This window comes from Lampris incognitus, chromosome 2, assembly GCF_029633865.1.
Source record: "Lampris incognitus isolate fLamInc1 chromosome 2, fLamInc1.hap2, whole genome shotgun sequence".
Taxonomy (NCBI): domain Eukaryota; kingdom Metazoa; phylum Chordata; class Actinopteri; order Lampriformes; family Lampridae; genus Lampris; species Lampris incognitus.
Genome location: NC_079212.1, coordinates 111,921,280 through 111,938,172, shown reverse-complemented (window position 1 = coordinate 111,938,172; position 16,893 = coordinate 111,921,280). Strand labels below are relative to the sequence as shown.

The 16,893-nt window shown below is 42.0% G+C and overlaps 1 protein-coding gene across 3 annotated transcripts in view; it reads left to right on the top strand.

Annotated features, from left to right (window-relative positions):
• Nucleotides 1-556: 556 nt before the first annotated feature.
• rap1gapb (RAP1 GTPase activating protein b) overlaps nt 557-16,893 on the top strand; it is a 39,136-nt gene continuing 22,799 nt past the window's right edge. For all 3 annotated transcript variants that reach the window (XM_056275486.1, XM_056275485.1, XM_056275487.1), the window contains exons 1-6: nt 557-707; nt 2,812-2,847; nt 4,784-4,831; nt 9,144-9,182; nt 9,342-9,527; nt 11,340-11,443. In XM_056275486.1, coding sequence (XP_056131461.1) covers nt 612-707; nt 2,812-2,847; nt 4,784-4,831; nt 9,144-9,182; nt 9,342-9,527; nt 11,340-11,443 — 509 coding nt within the window. In that variant the 5' untranslated portion in view covers nt 557-611. The remainder of the gene's footprint in view (nt 708-2,811; nt 2,848-4,783; nt 4,832-9,143; nt 9,183-9,341; nt 9,528-11,339; nt 11,444-16,893) is intronic.

Below are 16,893 nucleotides of genomic sequence, written 5' to 3'. Positions count from 1 at the left end.
GTTGGAGCTGAATGTGAGACGAGTTTGTGAAGGATGACATGAAAGGAAGCATAAGAGAACATTCTCACCCTATGATACGACAAAAAAAGAGAACTATATATTGTTTGCATGTGCTGTGTGTGTGTGTGTGTGTGTGTGTGTGTGTGTGTGTGTGTGTGTGTGTGTGTGTGTGTGTGTGTGTGTGTGTGTGTGTGTGTGTGTGTGTGTGTGTGTGTGTGTGTGAAGGAAAGGAAGAAAGACAGATGAGGGCTGTGTACTGTGAAATTGGGTGGGGTAATATATTGTTCCTCCCATTCTACTTCCTAGAGAACAGTTATATCTTTGTGTGTGTGTGTGTGTGTGTGTGTGTATACATGCATACACATGTCTGTGTACAAAAAGAGGAAGGGAGGGCAAACATTTTCTTATGTTAAGGCATACGCTCTCATACCTCACATGGGAGACGTATGTATGCCTTCTGATGGACAGCCATCAACATTTTAGTCCTAGTTCTTGTCTAAGTTGCAGCAAGTGTTAAGTGTCGTTATCAGTCGCACTTTTCTCTCTGTGGCTGACAGCGACATCAACTCTCTCCGTCTTGTCAGCTTGAATGCATCTTGGCGTGTGGAAAGATGACAGAGCTCAGGGTGCCTAAGAATGCCTTAATGGATAAGTTGTTCTACAGTTCAACCAGTCATCCCCTTCTCACGAGACGACGCTACAGCGACGTAAGAATTCATCACCCTTTTTTTTCCTTTTTTTTTGTCCAAATGTAGACAGCTACTTGGTTTATGCCATGATTTGCGGTACAGATATGACTGTGCTTTAGTGCTCTCACAGCTGTATCTGCCAGTGCAGTTGACACTGGGTCAAGTGAGAGTTGACTGGAGAGAGCTGCTTATCATTTGTGAGGCAGAAGAAGGAAGGGCTTTACTTCAGTAGGGATGAGTTCGGCATATTTTGTAAAGAGAGACAGGAAACTGGCTGTTTCTTACGTTACGGCTGCTCCCTGTTCCATCACTCTTATTTATTTACTACATAGGCATGGGCGTACAGACACACATACATACTACACATACACAATCTTGGAGTGCACTGGAATCTGTGCCTCTCAGGAGTGACACAACGGTGAGGCAGTATGGTCACAGTGGGGTCTGTTCAACGGTTTTCCGGTCAGCACACGGTAAGATCGGTGTTTATTTTGCTGCAGGTGGCAGTAACTCTCTGCATGTCATATACATATAGCGCTGTTTGTTTTCACATGGAACAGTGGGCTCAGGGTGCACCATTGGCTTTATTTGTGTGTATGTGTATGCGTATTTGTCTGTTTGAAGATGTGTTTTGATTCAAAATAGTGTGCATACGATTTTAAGGTTTTTTTTTTTAATTGTGCATGTGTGTGTGTGTGTGTGCGCGTGCGCACGTGCACATATTTGTGTAACATTTTGTGTGTGCTTTGTATGCCCTGCAGTCCCCCAGTAAATTTAAGCTGTCATGTGACAACATCAGCTTGGCACTTCACATCCACTTGTGTTACATGGTGAACAGAAGGCTCACTCAACAACAAGCACTGCCATCAGAGTCACGATGTCCTTCGCTTCTTTCATCACAGGACGGGGCCCCTAAAAATCCACATCGCAGCCGCTTCTGTCTAAAAGTGCTTCCCTGCGGGTTTTCTCTCTATTCTTAGTTCGTGTACATGCCTCTTCTTAATTGGACAGGTCACCGAGTTGTGTTTTTGTAGTCGGGGGTGGAGCAAGCGCTCTGTGCTTGATTTCCAGCCATGGATAAGAAGGCTTGATTGGCACCTCACTCTCCAGTTGCAGGGACGGTATTTCCATGCCCACTGGACACTATCGATTGTAAAAAGAAAAAGCCACCCACAGTTGACACAAAATCCATCAGTCAAACCAACCGCGGTGATTGTTTTGTGTTATTTCATGATTTGGACAGTTTGTCTGCCAGCAGCAGTTTTGGCTGTCATCACATAGGTAAAAGACTGTCTCAGTTACACTGAAACATACCTGTAGTTATTCAGCCATGCTTCGATGTAACTGAAGCGACTCGCAGCTAGTTTGGCTCCCAGATCGAGTGACATATGCTATTGGCTTCGCAGCATGGAGAGCTCTGATTCTCATCATCCCTTAAGGGACAGCTTGCTGTTTGCAGGGCAGTCGCCTGGGTACTGAATGGCGCCTCAGTGAGATTGCTGTTATTAGTATTATCCATTATGTTAGCCATTATGATTATCCATTATATTATGCATTGCATGTTGTCCATCTTGGGAGAGAGAGCCCTCCTCAGTTGCTCTCCCTGAGGTTTTCTTCCTATTTTTTTCTCCCTGCTAAAGGTTTTTTTTTTAAAAATTTTGAAGGAGTTGTTCCTTATCCCATGTGAGGGCCTAAGGACAGGATGTTGTGTTGCTGTAAAGCCCACTGAGGCAAATTTGTAATTTGTGATATTGGGCTATACAAATAAAATTGACTTGACTTGACTATTATTATAATGGCATCATGTTGGGGTGGTGGATGTGTGTTATGATTGTGATATGTCAAGTTAAGGGTGTTACACTGTTCTGAAAGGAGGTTTGGTGCCTTGTTACTTTAAAGGTGACATTTTAAATGAATGAATATACAAGAAGGACTTGGTGAAGACCGCATGGCAAAACATATTAGATGCAATACAACAAGTCATCATACCAAATCCTGTTGGATCTGTCCCTCTCTCTCTCTCTCTCTCTCTCTCTCTCTCTCTCTCTCTCTCTCTCTCTCTCTCTCTCTCTCTCTCTCTCTCTCTCTCTCTCACTCTCTGACTTTCCCTCCCCTCCCATAGACCTCAGACCTGTTTGCCATGATCGAAAGGATGCAGGTACTGTAAGTGGCCTCCTGGCTTCATCTTTTGAATTGACCTCCCGAACCTCTTCTTGTTAGTCTCCTTCCACCAAGCTTGGATAAACCAAGATTCTCTTAGGGTTGTGATCTCTCAAGCAATCAGCAACATGTCCTCTTATTTTTTCCTGTACATATAACTCCTGCTTAGATCTAATCAAAAATTATTGTCCCCCCCCCACCCTTCTGTTATGTGCTTGATCGTGCCCCCTATTTGTCTGTGTGTCTCTTCATATCTCTCTGCACTTTTGATAATATCTCCTGAGATGACCCCTTTGGCTATCTTTAGACACATGAGATATCTGAATGTGCAGAACAGAGCATGGCCTTTCCCCCCCCCCCCCCCATTACAGTTGGGTCATGTTGTCTGTGTCATCAGAGACATGAAATGCCATGATCTCTCTGTTTGCTGAGGTGTTGTGGAGGGACCTTACATGATTATGTCACTGTGGCTATGTTCTGCTCTGCATCTTTGACAAGTTAAAATGCCTGAAGCAAGTTGAGTAATAGGACTTAAATAGTACCCTTTGAATACATATTATCGCATCATAAACTGAAGTTTTGATCCGAGTGTGGCTTTGACAGACAAATACGTACTTTTGAAATGTACTTCTTTTTTTTTTTTACATGGATTAAAAGAGGGAGGAATACTTTTTGGCCTACAAGAAAATATTGGCTTCGTATTGAAATGCTGATTCAGTGACAGACTAAAACTGACCTCAGAGTTAGTGTTGTCAGGTCAGGGCCAACTCGGCACAGCTACTGAAAATACTGCTCAATGTAGTCAGACTGGTATGTCTTCACCGTGTGCTGCAGAAAGACACACTTAGAAAGCTGCAAGAATCAGAGAGAATGACACAAAGGTTTCTAGGCATTAAAGGCCTTATACACGGAATATGTGAACACTGAAAAGGCATTCATTTCGATTAAGCTGCATGTCATAGGCTGTGCAAAGGGAACAACAGAAAGCTTTAACTCCTTTTATTTAGCTTAGTTTAAATGATATCACTTTATAGTATGTCTTCCAGAGGTAGCATATGGTGAAAATAGCAGTAGCATATTCAGCTGCACGTTATAACATACGTTCTACGTACTGTGGGAGGTTATGAGAACGGGGGAGAAAAGGTGAGATAGAAGAAAGGAACGTACAGGGTGAGGCATAGCACTCAAACAATAAACTTAAATGCAGCATCAGGAGTAATTTTCCAATCTAAAAATCCATTTTAACTCAATGAGAGTGTCCAACTCCTTATAATAAATCATTCTGCAGGTTGTCTCATGCAAACAGAGCACATATTGAGAAGCATTTTTTATCCATCTCTATTGGGGCTTTGCACACTTTCAGCAGACGTGAGTCAGCAGAATAATAATAGATTGAAATCGTGCCTAGCCCTCTTTAGGCTTTTAAATGGAATTGTAGCCAATAAAATCCACAGCATGTGCCCTGCTCGTGACACCTGCTCTGGTGTCCTGTGCCTCTGACACTGCAATGCTTATCCGAGAAACACCTTGCTTTTCTCAACTCGACTTGTATTTCTTTTCTCTTGTGTGTTCAGCCTTGACGAAAACATGAGAATCGTTGTCACATGGATCTCTCTCCAGCTGTCACATCCAGAGAAACCTTACATAATCCATGACAATCAAACATTTACATGCTTCCTGTGCTTGAATGTGTGTTTGCACATGTTAGATGTCTACATACACAAAGTACATATTTGCATTATGTACATATATGTACACTGTGCATACATAGTTCCCCAACTGCCTTTGCACATATTTCATCGGTCCCTTGGTTCCTCTGTATTTCTCTCTCTCTCTCTCTCTCTCTCTCTCTCTCTCTCTCTCTCTCTCTCTCTCTCTCTCTCTCTCTCTCTCTCTCTCTCTCGCTCTCTCTCTCTCTCTCTCTCTCTACACAGGGTTACAGAATGGATGAGCAAAGATGCCCACTTCCTCCTCCCCTCAAAGTGAGTACAGAAATCCTCTCATGTCCATGTGGACAGCAAGCTGGTAAAGCCGCCTTCCAGGGGAAGCCATAGTTAAACGTTTCCATATCAGCTGTCAGGCAGGCTTTAGGGCACTCATCACTAGAGTCAGGAACTCAGTGGGACCAGAGCAGTAAAATCCTTAGCCACCCTATCACCAAAACTGGCTAACCCTCAGTGGGGTTGATAATGTAAGAGTTAGTACGACATTCTCAATGGGAGGGCAGGGGTCATGTCTAAAGGGACTTACCAAGCCATGCACATTTGTCAGTTATTGTCAACAATTGTTAGCAAGGGGGTTATGAAACCATTTATTATTGCAGTTGGTCTTACATCAGGCAGTTTTGGGCTTACCATAATTGTGTTACATGATGGAAAAGTTAGATTTCATACCTGTTGTCCCTCAAACAAAAAGCAATCAGTCATTTGTTGCTCAATACAAAATTAATTTTATTACTCTCAAGTAGGGCTAATTTGTTTCACTACTACTTCTGATATCTTTTTCTTTTTTTACATGCTAACTTGGCTATCTGTCTATCCATTGTCTATCGCTCTGTCCATCTATTGATATAGATATACAGAGATATACATAGACTGATGTAAATATATATATAAACCTTTGTTAAACGAAAACATTCAATGGTGGGGAAAGTGCTCAACAAATAAGGAGCAAAATAATCCAGTGATTCAAGTAATTCTTTAATTGACAGTACAAGCCTTTTTCATACCATAAGCAATCATCAGCTGTCAATAAAGGTACACAGGAAAGAACATACCATATTAACTGCCTCATCATGCACATCATGTGCACAATGTCCAGCGGGGAAGGGGGAGGTGCCTACATTCAAAAACATGTGATCGCTAGCCATACAGTGGGGGGGGGGCTTGTTTTCAAGGTTAACAGTATTTGTCTATTAGCATTATTTATTTATAATTGCAGAATAGATGCTTATATCTGTGTCTGCAAAGTTCTGCTGGCCAATTCATTCCTGTTATTCAATATGGACATTTCTGGTTTGCAAATGATAAAATATTGTTCAGTTAGACATAGATTGCACATGTTACTGCTGGTTTAATATGCTTTGTTCTTTGAGAGGATTTTCCAGGTGGTTGAATAATTAATGTTTCTGTCCGCCAATGACCAAATATTACGGCTTAAAGATGTTACATACTTTAACGGTTGTTTCTAAAACTACACGTGTTCATTAAACCTTTTTTTTTAATGTTCCCTCTGTTAGACGAAGGTACATGACTCTATTTTGCTGTTTTCATTTTTTGTCATCATAGCTTGGTAGGTAACTCCTTTCGTCTGGCATTTTCTTCCGAGGAGGCATGAGTCATTCACACAGCAGTTGCAGTTGGGGGTGTCCGTTTGTGATGTCATTGATTTGTTCAAAATTCTTGTGTTGTGGGACGATATTATTTGTTGAATGTTAGGCATGCAGCTATAACTAATTTTGATGATGTTCTTATTAAATATCTTCCTCAGTTGATGGTCCAGGGTCAAGCACTTATACAAAAGTTCAAAAAACTGCTTTATCAATGTTTGTGACCATGGTGTCATTGTAGGGTGGGTTGTACCAGGTGATTTTGCATCTTTTGCTATGTTTGTTGATTTTCTGGCAGTCAGTATTTAATGGTGGGTTGTACTTGAGCTTAAAAAAAGCCCAACAACACACTGCAGTATGTCCATAGAGAAAGCAACCACCCACCCTCAATCTTGAAGAACATCCCAGAAAGTATTAATAGAAGATTCTCAAAATTATCATCAAATGAATCCATCTTCAATGAAGCTACACCCCCATACCAAGATGCATTACAAAAGAGTGGCTACAGTTTTAACCTATGTCTAACTGGAAAGTATTTTATCATATACAAACCAGAAATGTCTACATTAAATAATAAATAACAGGAATGAATTGGCCAGCAGTTGCAGACATAGATATAAGCATCTATATTGTAATTATAAATAAATAATGCCAATAGATAAATACCATTAACCTTGAATGTACCCCCCCCCCACACACACACGCCCACCCACCCCGGACAGTTAGCGATCACATATTTTTTTAATAAACTTTATTTACACAATTGAACTTAAAAAATGCTCACAATTTCAACAAGGCAATACATGCTCGAGGTATTGATAAATCACAATATCTAAAAAAAAATACACAAAAGGACAAAGAAATAAAACAAATGCAGACATAAACAAATCCAAACCAAAATAAATCACAAATCAAACTAAATCAAAGTCATTACACACAGCTCTAGTTTTCACAGCTTTAGAGTTTGTGCAGCATTTTAATGTATCCAGGTAGGATTTCAAGTAAGACATGAAAACAGTAAGATTGGTTTTCAAATTTGCTTGTGTGTATGTGGAATTTTGCTAACAGAGAAACAAGATTAATGACATATATTTTCTTGACAGGAATTTCATCATCAAAGAGTCCAAACAAAATGAATTCAATTATGAGCTTGAGTTGAATATCTAATTTTCTGTTTAACAACAGATTAGGGTCACACCAAAAAGTTTGGCTAAAGGTACAGTCCCAAAAAAGGATGCATTATAATTTAATCTGTGTGGTGATGACAGAATGAACAATGAGGACCAATATTTAGTCTATATTTTACAATAACAGAATTAACTGGATAACATCTCACACCTTATTTGAAACAAATTAGTTCTTGGGCAATAACCATGTTTTGTTTTGTTTTTTCAGCCTATAGCAATATACAAATTATTCCAAACAAAAACAGAGACAGTTTTACTAATTGTGCCCCTGTGGATTATTTCCCTTATACATTTATTGTTAGTTTTTCTACTCAAAAAATAGTTACCAGAACACATCCCAGTGTACAGGCCAACTCTATGTCGCTCTTTATAATCAAACTCTCCTCCAGTGCTCACCAGCGAGTGAAAGCCAACCCCAGATTATCCAAAGGAGTTGAACCAAGTGCAACTGGACTTGATTCAATATACCATTCAATATACCAAGTCCAGTTGCACTTGATTCAGCTCCTTTGGATAACCATGACCTGGATGAATGAGAACATTCACAGACAACCCCAGATTCACTCTCTGTATGGAACAAGCTTTGTCGGCTTGATGTTTCGCCTCACTATATTTGCGTCTTTTGAGCGCTGTGTACACCATTGCCATAGTTTCCTTTTGAATGTGTGCTTATGATCTCGATCTGGCACCTGGGCACTACATTTTTATAGAGTCTCGCTGCCCAATGTTAACACCCAGAAATGTCCCTACACAGCAAAATAAGAAAATACAGGTGGAGGACAGGGTCTCTGCAGGTACAGACACCGCCACACACGTCTGGTTGCTCATAAGTGATGATTGAGAGGGATTATTTTTGTATGAGTCTATACATTGATTCTGGAAAATCCTGCTCTTTCTAACTTTAAGTAATGGGCTAGTGGGCACCTTACTGGTATTTATTTGTCAAAATATAGCATGCAAATATTTATGTTGTATAGTAGTTTTGTGCAGACCAATTGAGTATTAAAAAAGTAAATGATATGCAACCACTTGATTGATTTTAGACAGTATTTCATGTTTTAGCTGCCTTTAATTCAATTTAGGTCCGTCTTTCAATCAGTATTGCACAATTTTGTAAAGTATTATACAGCTTGTCTACCTGGAATTCAAGTCTACTCAAACTTTATTCATATAGCCCATGTTACAATAAAGTATTACAATGTCTGTTACAATGCAGAGGAAAAAACTGTTTTTAAAAAAGCTCAAAGAAAAAAATAAAAGGGGAGAAATAAAAAGTAGTGAGGAACTTATCTATGGTTCTGCCCTGCTCTTCTCATTATTTTCACTGTAATGAATGACTCTGTAATATGTCCCCAGCAGCACAGAGAGAGCGTAGTGTGTTTTTACCATGCAGTTTGCGATGAACACTGTCAGACTTCAAACAGGTTCTCAGTAGTCACATAGCAGCAGCAGGAGCTGTGAACAGTGCTTTCCACCAGCACTGTGTAAAGCAGGCGTTTGCTTAATAAGAGGCATTTGGGGAATTCAAGACAAGGCCTATGTGTTCACTTAAGAAATAATAATGACAACGCAGTTTTCTGCAAGGCCTAAATCTGTCTTGTTTGCAAACGAAAAATTATTAACTCTCAAAATAGTAGTTCTGCATTCTTATATCCTTATCATCCATAGTCTGTCACAATAGGTTTGTGATGTTTATTTTCTGCTTTTTTTTCTGAAACTATGACTTGCAGGCTAGCAGCTGTTCTTTCTCAACATGACTCATGTTTATTTTCTCTGCAGACAGAGGAAGACTACATCCCTTACCCCAGCGTTCATGAGGTATGGTATGGTCACAGATGTTCAGAAAACGTTATCTAAACTATTTGAAAGCAACGAAAATAAATGGAATACCTTTTTTGTTGTCAGATTTCATTTATAAACTGCACATCATACTTTTTGGTCAATCTCAGTTGTTGTTGTTGTTCATCACTGCCACAGGTTCTGGGCCGCAGCAGTCCTTTTCCCCTCATCCTGCTACCGCAGTTTGGAGGTTACTGGATTGAGGGGACCAACCACGAGCCCAAAGGCCCCTCAGAGAATGACCAGCCACCCTGCCCTGCATCCCACATCAAACTGGAGACAAACAGTACTGCGAAGATCTACAGGAAGCAGTTTATGGGGAAGGTAAAGATGAGGTGGGGTGGGGTTGAGTTTTGTGTGGGTGCAAAATGTCTGACAGAAGCTTTTTCCAAGTGGGAATAAAGGCAGAAAAGTTTCCCGAGTATCCATAGAACTAGGGTCAGTGTTTTCTAGCATTTCATCACCTTTGACAAGGATGTCAGCGAGACCATCCTTTATTCAGGTGACATGACTTCACACTCCTGTGTCAATAGGCATGTCCTGTTTTAGCGTCCTTTAACAAGACACTGAACCCCTACCATCCTTACAGGGTGCTGACCCTGGGCTTTGATATATACTGTGCTATTAGAAGAGGGCAAATTGAAGAAATAATTTCTGAAAGAGGACCACTAGAGTATTATATTAAACCAAATTCCACCACAGTAGACATTTGGCCGAGACAAAAAGGCCATGTTGTGTTAGTTAAAGGGGAAGTAAAAAAGGTTGGGTGTCCAACTGCTTATTGTGGTAAGGAAGGACAAATCAGTATTCTGCTGTGAAATATCTGTGAAACATCTCTGCAGTTTGCTTTTGTCATGCATAAATACACAATTTTTTCTTCTTTCCATAAGTGATGGTTTGGTGTGATCTGGTATGTTGTATGTACAGTATTGTATACAGTAGGGCAGTGGTTCTCATTGTGTTCCTTGGGTACCACCAGTGCTGTTGAATTTTCTATTCTGCCACGTAGATAATTACATTCACCTGTTGTGGCAGGTCTTCCAGCCTCCAAGCAGGAGGTTTGTAGTTTTGACATGGGAAGGCGAGCATACGGTAGCCATGGCCATGAAGTGGTAAATTTATGGGAACACCCTCGGTAGGACAGCTGGGCAAACACTACATCATGAAGCCACGGAGGCTAATGATTTAGCTACCTAACAGTTAGTAGGTCTTACCTTTGAAGGGTTAACACAAAGTATAATGATGGGCAGAGGCAAGACCATTGGATTTTTCAGCATTTTTCTTGCCGTTTAAAAAAAAATGTAAATATCACATCACAACTCGAGAACTCTAAGCTAACAAAAAATTTCCGCTTCTGAAGTTGTAAATACCAAAGCACCAAGTCAGTTACACAAACTCGTCTCATGAACACTGTAATCCCCATTTGAAAACAGCATTAGACCTGGAATAACAGGTGAACATAATTAACTACCTGGTAAAATAGAAAACCAAAGGTATGAGTGATACTTGAGGACCAGATTGAGAACCACTACCATAGGGTAATGTGAGGATTATGGGGAAGTAGTTTTTCCCTGTCAGCACACTACTCTTTAAACAAAACACAAGGCATTATGGCTGTCAGGTACTGTTGTTTACTTTTCAATCTGTGATTATACTGATTTAATGATAATCCCAAACCCAATCCCAATCCCAAACCCCCTCTGTCGGTCCGGGGAGGGCTGCAGACTACCACATGCCTCCTCCAATACATGTGGAGTTGCCAGCCGCTTCTTTTTACCTGACAGTGACGCGTTTTGCCAGGGGGACGTAGTGCGTGGGAGGATCACGCTATTCCCCCCAGTTACCCCTCCCCCCTGAACAGGTGCCCCAACTGACCAGAGGAGGCACTAGTGCAGCAACCAGGACACATACCCACATTCGGCTTCCCACCCACAGACACGGCCAATTGTGTCTGTAGGGATGCCTCACCAAGCCAGAGGCAACATGGGGATTCGAACCGGTGATCTCCATGTTAGTAGGCAACGGAATAGACCGCCACGCCACCCCTTCACTTTATGTTTTTATTTCAACTGCAAGTAGTTGCTGGAAATGTTTGTCATTACTCCAATACATATTCTTCTACTTGCTTCATCCCAGGAACACTTTAATTATTATACCATGGACGCTGCCCTGGGTCACTTGGTCTTCTCTGTGAAGTATGATGTCATCGGGGATCAGGAGCACCTATGCTTGATGCTAAGGTATAGCCTCCTGTCAACTTTTGTATCTGACCTGTCATTACTTCCCTTCCTGCTCATTTTTTTTTTTTTTTGCATTTGTACAGTAGAAGGGGAAAGCATTTAATGGCTAAAAAGAGTGTGGCCAATAAGAAGTGCTTGACAACATCTGACCCAGTCGACATCTGCTCCATTCAGCTCCTAATGTAGTTCTGTTAATAATTTCTCCTCTAATGCACCGCCCGATACAGAGGCAGCGTCTGGCTGACTGTACAACACAAAGTTACACAGACAGCTCAATACCACCAATGAGAGTTGAATATTATGGTTATTGACTGGTGTAGTTAAACATGAGTTTAAGTGTGGAAAAAAAAAGTCCATACCTACTCAATCTTGGTGGTCTGTTTAGATAAAGATTTATATGAAAAAGGACACATTGTGTCATAGATGGAAAGCACAAATTATGTGACTTTGCTATAAACAGGATAATACAGGATCATTCTGTTTACTTTTAAATATGAAGTAGGCCTAGTATTGACAGTACATGGTGTTTCTTTGAAATACTACCTCGAATCAAAGCACATTGGCAATACGAAGTGATAGAATACGAAGAAGAGGCTAATAGAGAATAGCGGTGATGGTGCAGAAAAATATATATTTCACCAATTTTCTTAACAATGTGCATTATGTTAATTAAAACATGTGCATGTATTGTTAGAAGCAATCACTCACAAACATTAATTTTGGAGGGCTCGCAACCTCCAACCCCCCCAACCCCAAATTCCGTGCAGATGGTACAGCTAAGTGTGAGACTAAACGTCAGTTGAATAAGTGAGTTAAAAGCCAGATTTACAGGGTGCTTTGCATCTAAAAAGAAAAGAAAAGAAAGACAAAATATCGCCACTGTATCACAAGGCCAGCAGCATGCAGACCACTGTTCATCTAACAGAATGATATATACCTGCATATTCATGCCCATACACCACCTCCCTCATCTTTGCCCACTCACTGTGAAATACTCCACTCCTCCACATTCTGCTCATGACAGAGTAGGAGGCGGGAGGGGTGGGGGGGGGCGAAATTAATGCTCCATGTAACCTAGAATTACTTTCAGTGCCCTAGAGACTGCACTCCAGATTTTAATCGGTGTTTTCCCTCCTTATTAATGGAGCATTAAAGTGGGTGAGTTATGTAGCTGGGTAACAGTCACTTCATATGCCCACCTGCCTGCAGTAGTGTTCTCGTGGGTAGTGCTTTCCGCAGGGCTGACACCACCCACATGGGCTGTCACGTCACTCACTGTAGCATCAAGCACTCGGTTTATTCATGGTTCATATTTATAGGATCTGTGTAACTTAGTAAGTGGCCCCTGTGAAATAGATAGAAAGGATTCGGGGGCTCTCTTCTTCTTCATCTTCCTCTTCCTCCTCCTCCTCCTTATTCCCTGTGGGCTTACTGTCCATGAATTATAGGTAATGTACATTTCCTTTTTTTACCTTTTCCTCTCCTCAGGGTGACATACATTAGACAACACCCCCTTTTTCTTCATGTACTATACTGTTCATTAACTCTAGTAGCCAGTAACTTTAGTTGGCCATCAATATTTGTAGCTCTGTGAGGTGTGGCTATTGTGATGCTATGGAGACAACAGGGGGTTGGTTATGTGACGGGTTAAATGCCATCCTTTATATTTCACAATGTAGGCTTTGGTATTAGCATTGCCATACTTAAGGAGTCTGATGCCCACTGCAGCCACTAAAGCCAAAAACATTGCTTTTAGGCAGATTGGATAAAAGTGCCTGCCAAATTAGACAAATGATAAATACCTGGTGAGCCGACTATGGCAAAAAAAAAGGATGATTCCTAACTTTTCCCGCATTTCAATTTGAATGATAGCGATCATTTAACATGCATTTAATTTGCATTAGTAGATTTATCAGAGGAAAGCTATGCCGCCCTTTTTATGTGCTGACAACTTGGCAGTAAGTTAAACACCTTCTGTTCATCAAAACTCGAGACAGAATCTGTTGTCCGCAGGTTTATTCATTTGCAAAAGGGAGAAACAACAATGCTCCGAATGGCATAAGATGTGTGCAGATGTTTGCTGATGGAAAAAGTTATCAAGTTATCCTAAAATAAATAGCTGTACTTTTGCAAAGCATCTTCACATCCTGACTAAAGTCACATGGGAGGCTAACTTCTTGTGTTTCTTAAAACAACCACTACCTACAAGTACCACTACCAGACAACAATTGAAATGACTTACAAATATGTAATTTGCTAAACTTCCATAACAGAACGCTCCCGTCTGGCATGATCAACTGCCACAACCCAACAGTCTCTAACACAGTTATTATGGCTCCTTCTCAGGAGCGACAAGCAGGACTGTATCAGTAACGGGTTGCAGGAACACTTTGGTCCCATCCTTCCTAGTGTTGGACTTCTGCTCACTCTACCAACTCATTTTCATCTATGTGAGAGCGTAGTCCTGCGTGTTTGTTGATAAAGCAATAGGAGAAGATGTTCGGTCTCAAAACCATCCGTTTTATTTAGCAGCAAAATGGATAAAGCATACAGAGCTCTGGGTCTAGATCTTCCTATCCCTGACAAACAACAGATTGTGTCAGTTCACGAAGTCTGACTGTCTCTCCTTTCCCTGACCCAGTCTTTATACTATACAAAGTGTTGACTGAATATGGATGTGTGGTCTTCTTTCTGATTGGTCCGTTCATCTGACTCCGTTTCCACCTCACTGATATCCGGACTCCAGGTAATCTTCTTCTACATCTGCTGTGACCTCCTTGTTGCAGCTGCCGTCGTAAAATCCTGTTCCTATCTCTGAAACCACAAATCACAGCACATCTCGTCTCCACTCCCCCCTGACCACAACACCTCTTTTGTTCCCTCTCCTATTCAGAGTCGCTAACCCTATCTAAGGTCAGCAACCCTCACACCTTCCTGTAATTTATTCTGCATTCCTCTGTCTGCTAACATACTCAGTACTTTTCCACTGCCACTATAGACCCTCATGTCCTTGTAACAAGCCCTGTTCCTCATGCATATGTTTTGCTAATGATTAATATATCCTTATATCCCTTATTACAATTAATACGTTGTAATCATCATTATTAAACATCACATTATTACATTTATCTACACTAGAGACCTTGATCTCTACCTTGCGTACCCTGTTGTCTTTGCTGGGGAAGACTTGAGTAATCAGTCCCAAAGGCAATTCATTCCTTTTAAGTTGGTTGTCCTTGAGAAGTACAATGCTTCAAGGCTGAAGGTCGGGCCGGGAAGACTGCCACTTCCTTCATGGCAGAGTGAAGAAAGATATTACTTCGTCCATCTATCCCAGAAGATTTGAGTCAGATGCTGGACTTGCCGCCACTGGGATTTGTGGAGGTCTTTGACGCAGTCACCAACCAGGGCAGAAGGAAGACTCACTTTCTGAGTGAGGAGGGTTGCTGGTATAAGGATGAGAGGATCGTCTGGATCGGTGGACGCTGAAATAAGAGGTCTGGCATTGATGATAGCAGCCACCTCTGCCATCAGTGTACTAAGTGCCTCATGGGTCAACTTCGAAGACCTAAGCTGCAGGAACATAGAGTCCAATATTTTTCTTGCTACACTAATCATCCTCTCCCATGAACCACCCATGTGAGAGGCGTGGGGAATATTAAATTTCTGTGTACAGCCTTGATCTAACAGGAACTTCTCGACAGAAGTGTTGTCAATATTGCTAGGAATCTTAAGCTCCTTACAAGCACTGACAAATTTGGTTCCTTGATCAGAACGGATGAGTTTCACTGGACCCCTGATGGCAAGGAAACACCTGAGGGCACTGATGAAGCTCGACGTATCTAGAGACTTGATGACCATGTGAATAGCTCTTACACTCCATCCATCCATCCATTATCTGAACCGCTTATCCTGCTCTCAGAGTCACGGGGATGTTGGAGCCTATTCCAGCAGTCATTGGGCGGCAGTTGGGGAGACAGCCTGGACAGGCCCCACACACATATACACAAACACACACACACACACACACACACACACACACACACACACACACACACACACACACACACACACACACACACACACACATTAATACCTAGGGACAATTTTGTATGGCCAATTCACCTGACTTACATGTCTTTGGACTGTGGGAGAAAACCGGAGCCCCTAGAGGAAACCCATGCAGACATGGGGAGAACATGCAAACTCCACACAGGACAACCCAGGACGACCCCAAAGTTGACTACCCCGGGGCTTGAACCCAGGACCTTCTTGCTGTGAGGTGACTGTGCTAACCACTGCGCCACCATGCTGCTGCTCTTACAGTCATGCAGGCAATTAAAACTGCCCACTGCTTACTCTGAGTGAGGCCACCCCTTGTCCGGCATGAAGATACTATGCATGGGCCGAAAACATTCAGGTTGACATTCGGAATGGAGCTTCAGTAAAAAGGTGATCTGCTGGAAGGTCTGCCATCTTCTGTTTTTGGGATTTGCCACAAAGTTTGAGGCATGTAACGCACCTATGAATAACACTGCCGACCCGCCTTTTGCCACTGACTATCCAGAGACCGGCAGCAAGTAAGGTGCCCTTGGTGAACAATCATCCCTGGTGTTGAGTTTTCTCATGGTAATTAATACTTGACCAGAAGTGTTGCTATATTGTGCTTGCCAGGAATGATGAGAGGAGTTTTCTCTTCTTGCTGGAGTTTGGCGTCTCTGACACGACCTCCAACCCTCAGAAGGCCATCAGCATCAATCAAGGGGTCTAAGGTTTTGAGAGGACTTTCCTTAGGGAGGTCCTTCCCCTTCCTTAAACAAGCGTATTCTTGAGCATATGTCTCTTCTTGAATTGCATGGATGATGGTTCTCTTAGACTGTGAGAGTTCATCAACTGAGATTGCTGTGTGGCAGTGATGCCAGCCTTTGCAGCCAGTGGCTTTGGTTGCAGGATTCATCTGGAAGAGGCGAGCAATGTGAATGAGGCGAGCAATGGTGTGGGTCAATGAGTTCCAGCTAGAGAGCTTAGAAAGGTGAAGAGGCCCCAGTTGTTTGCACGACATAGTTGTTTTCATTGTAGAGATCTGAGAGCAGATCTCTGCATCCAAAGAAGTGTTAACAAGCTTGAGGGTGCCTTGCTCAGGATGACCTTGCAGGGGGTGTTTCAGGAACGCCAGGCAACAAAGCCAGCTGGTACCTGAGAGATGTGCAGCAGTGACATACCTTGAGGCATGTCTGCAGGATTTCCATCTGTGGATGTAAATCCTGCAGACATCATCTTCATCTTCACATGGAAGATTTTTGGGCAGGGCTCAAAGATGGAGGGGCATTCTAGTTCTGTTGTGCTGGTCTAGAATGCAGTCACTGTGACGGGCTTGTGATCACCTCCCAAGCAGACGTTACCAACTATCACCCATCCCAGGTCGAGTTTCTGGGCGTAGGGAGCATCAC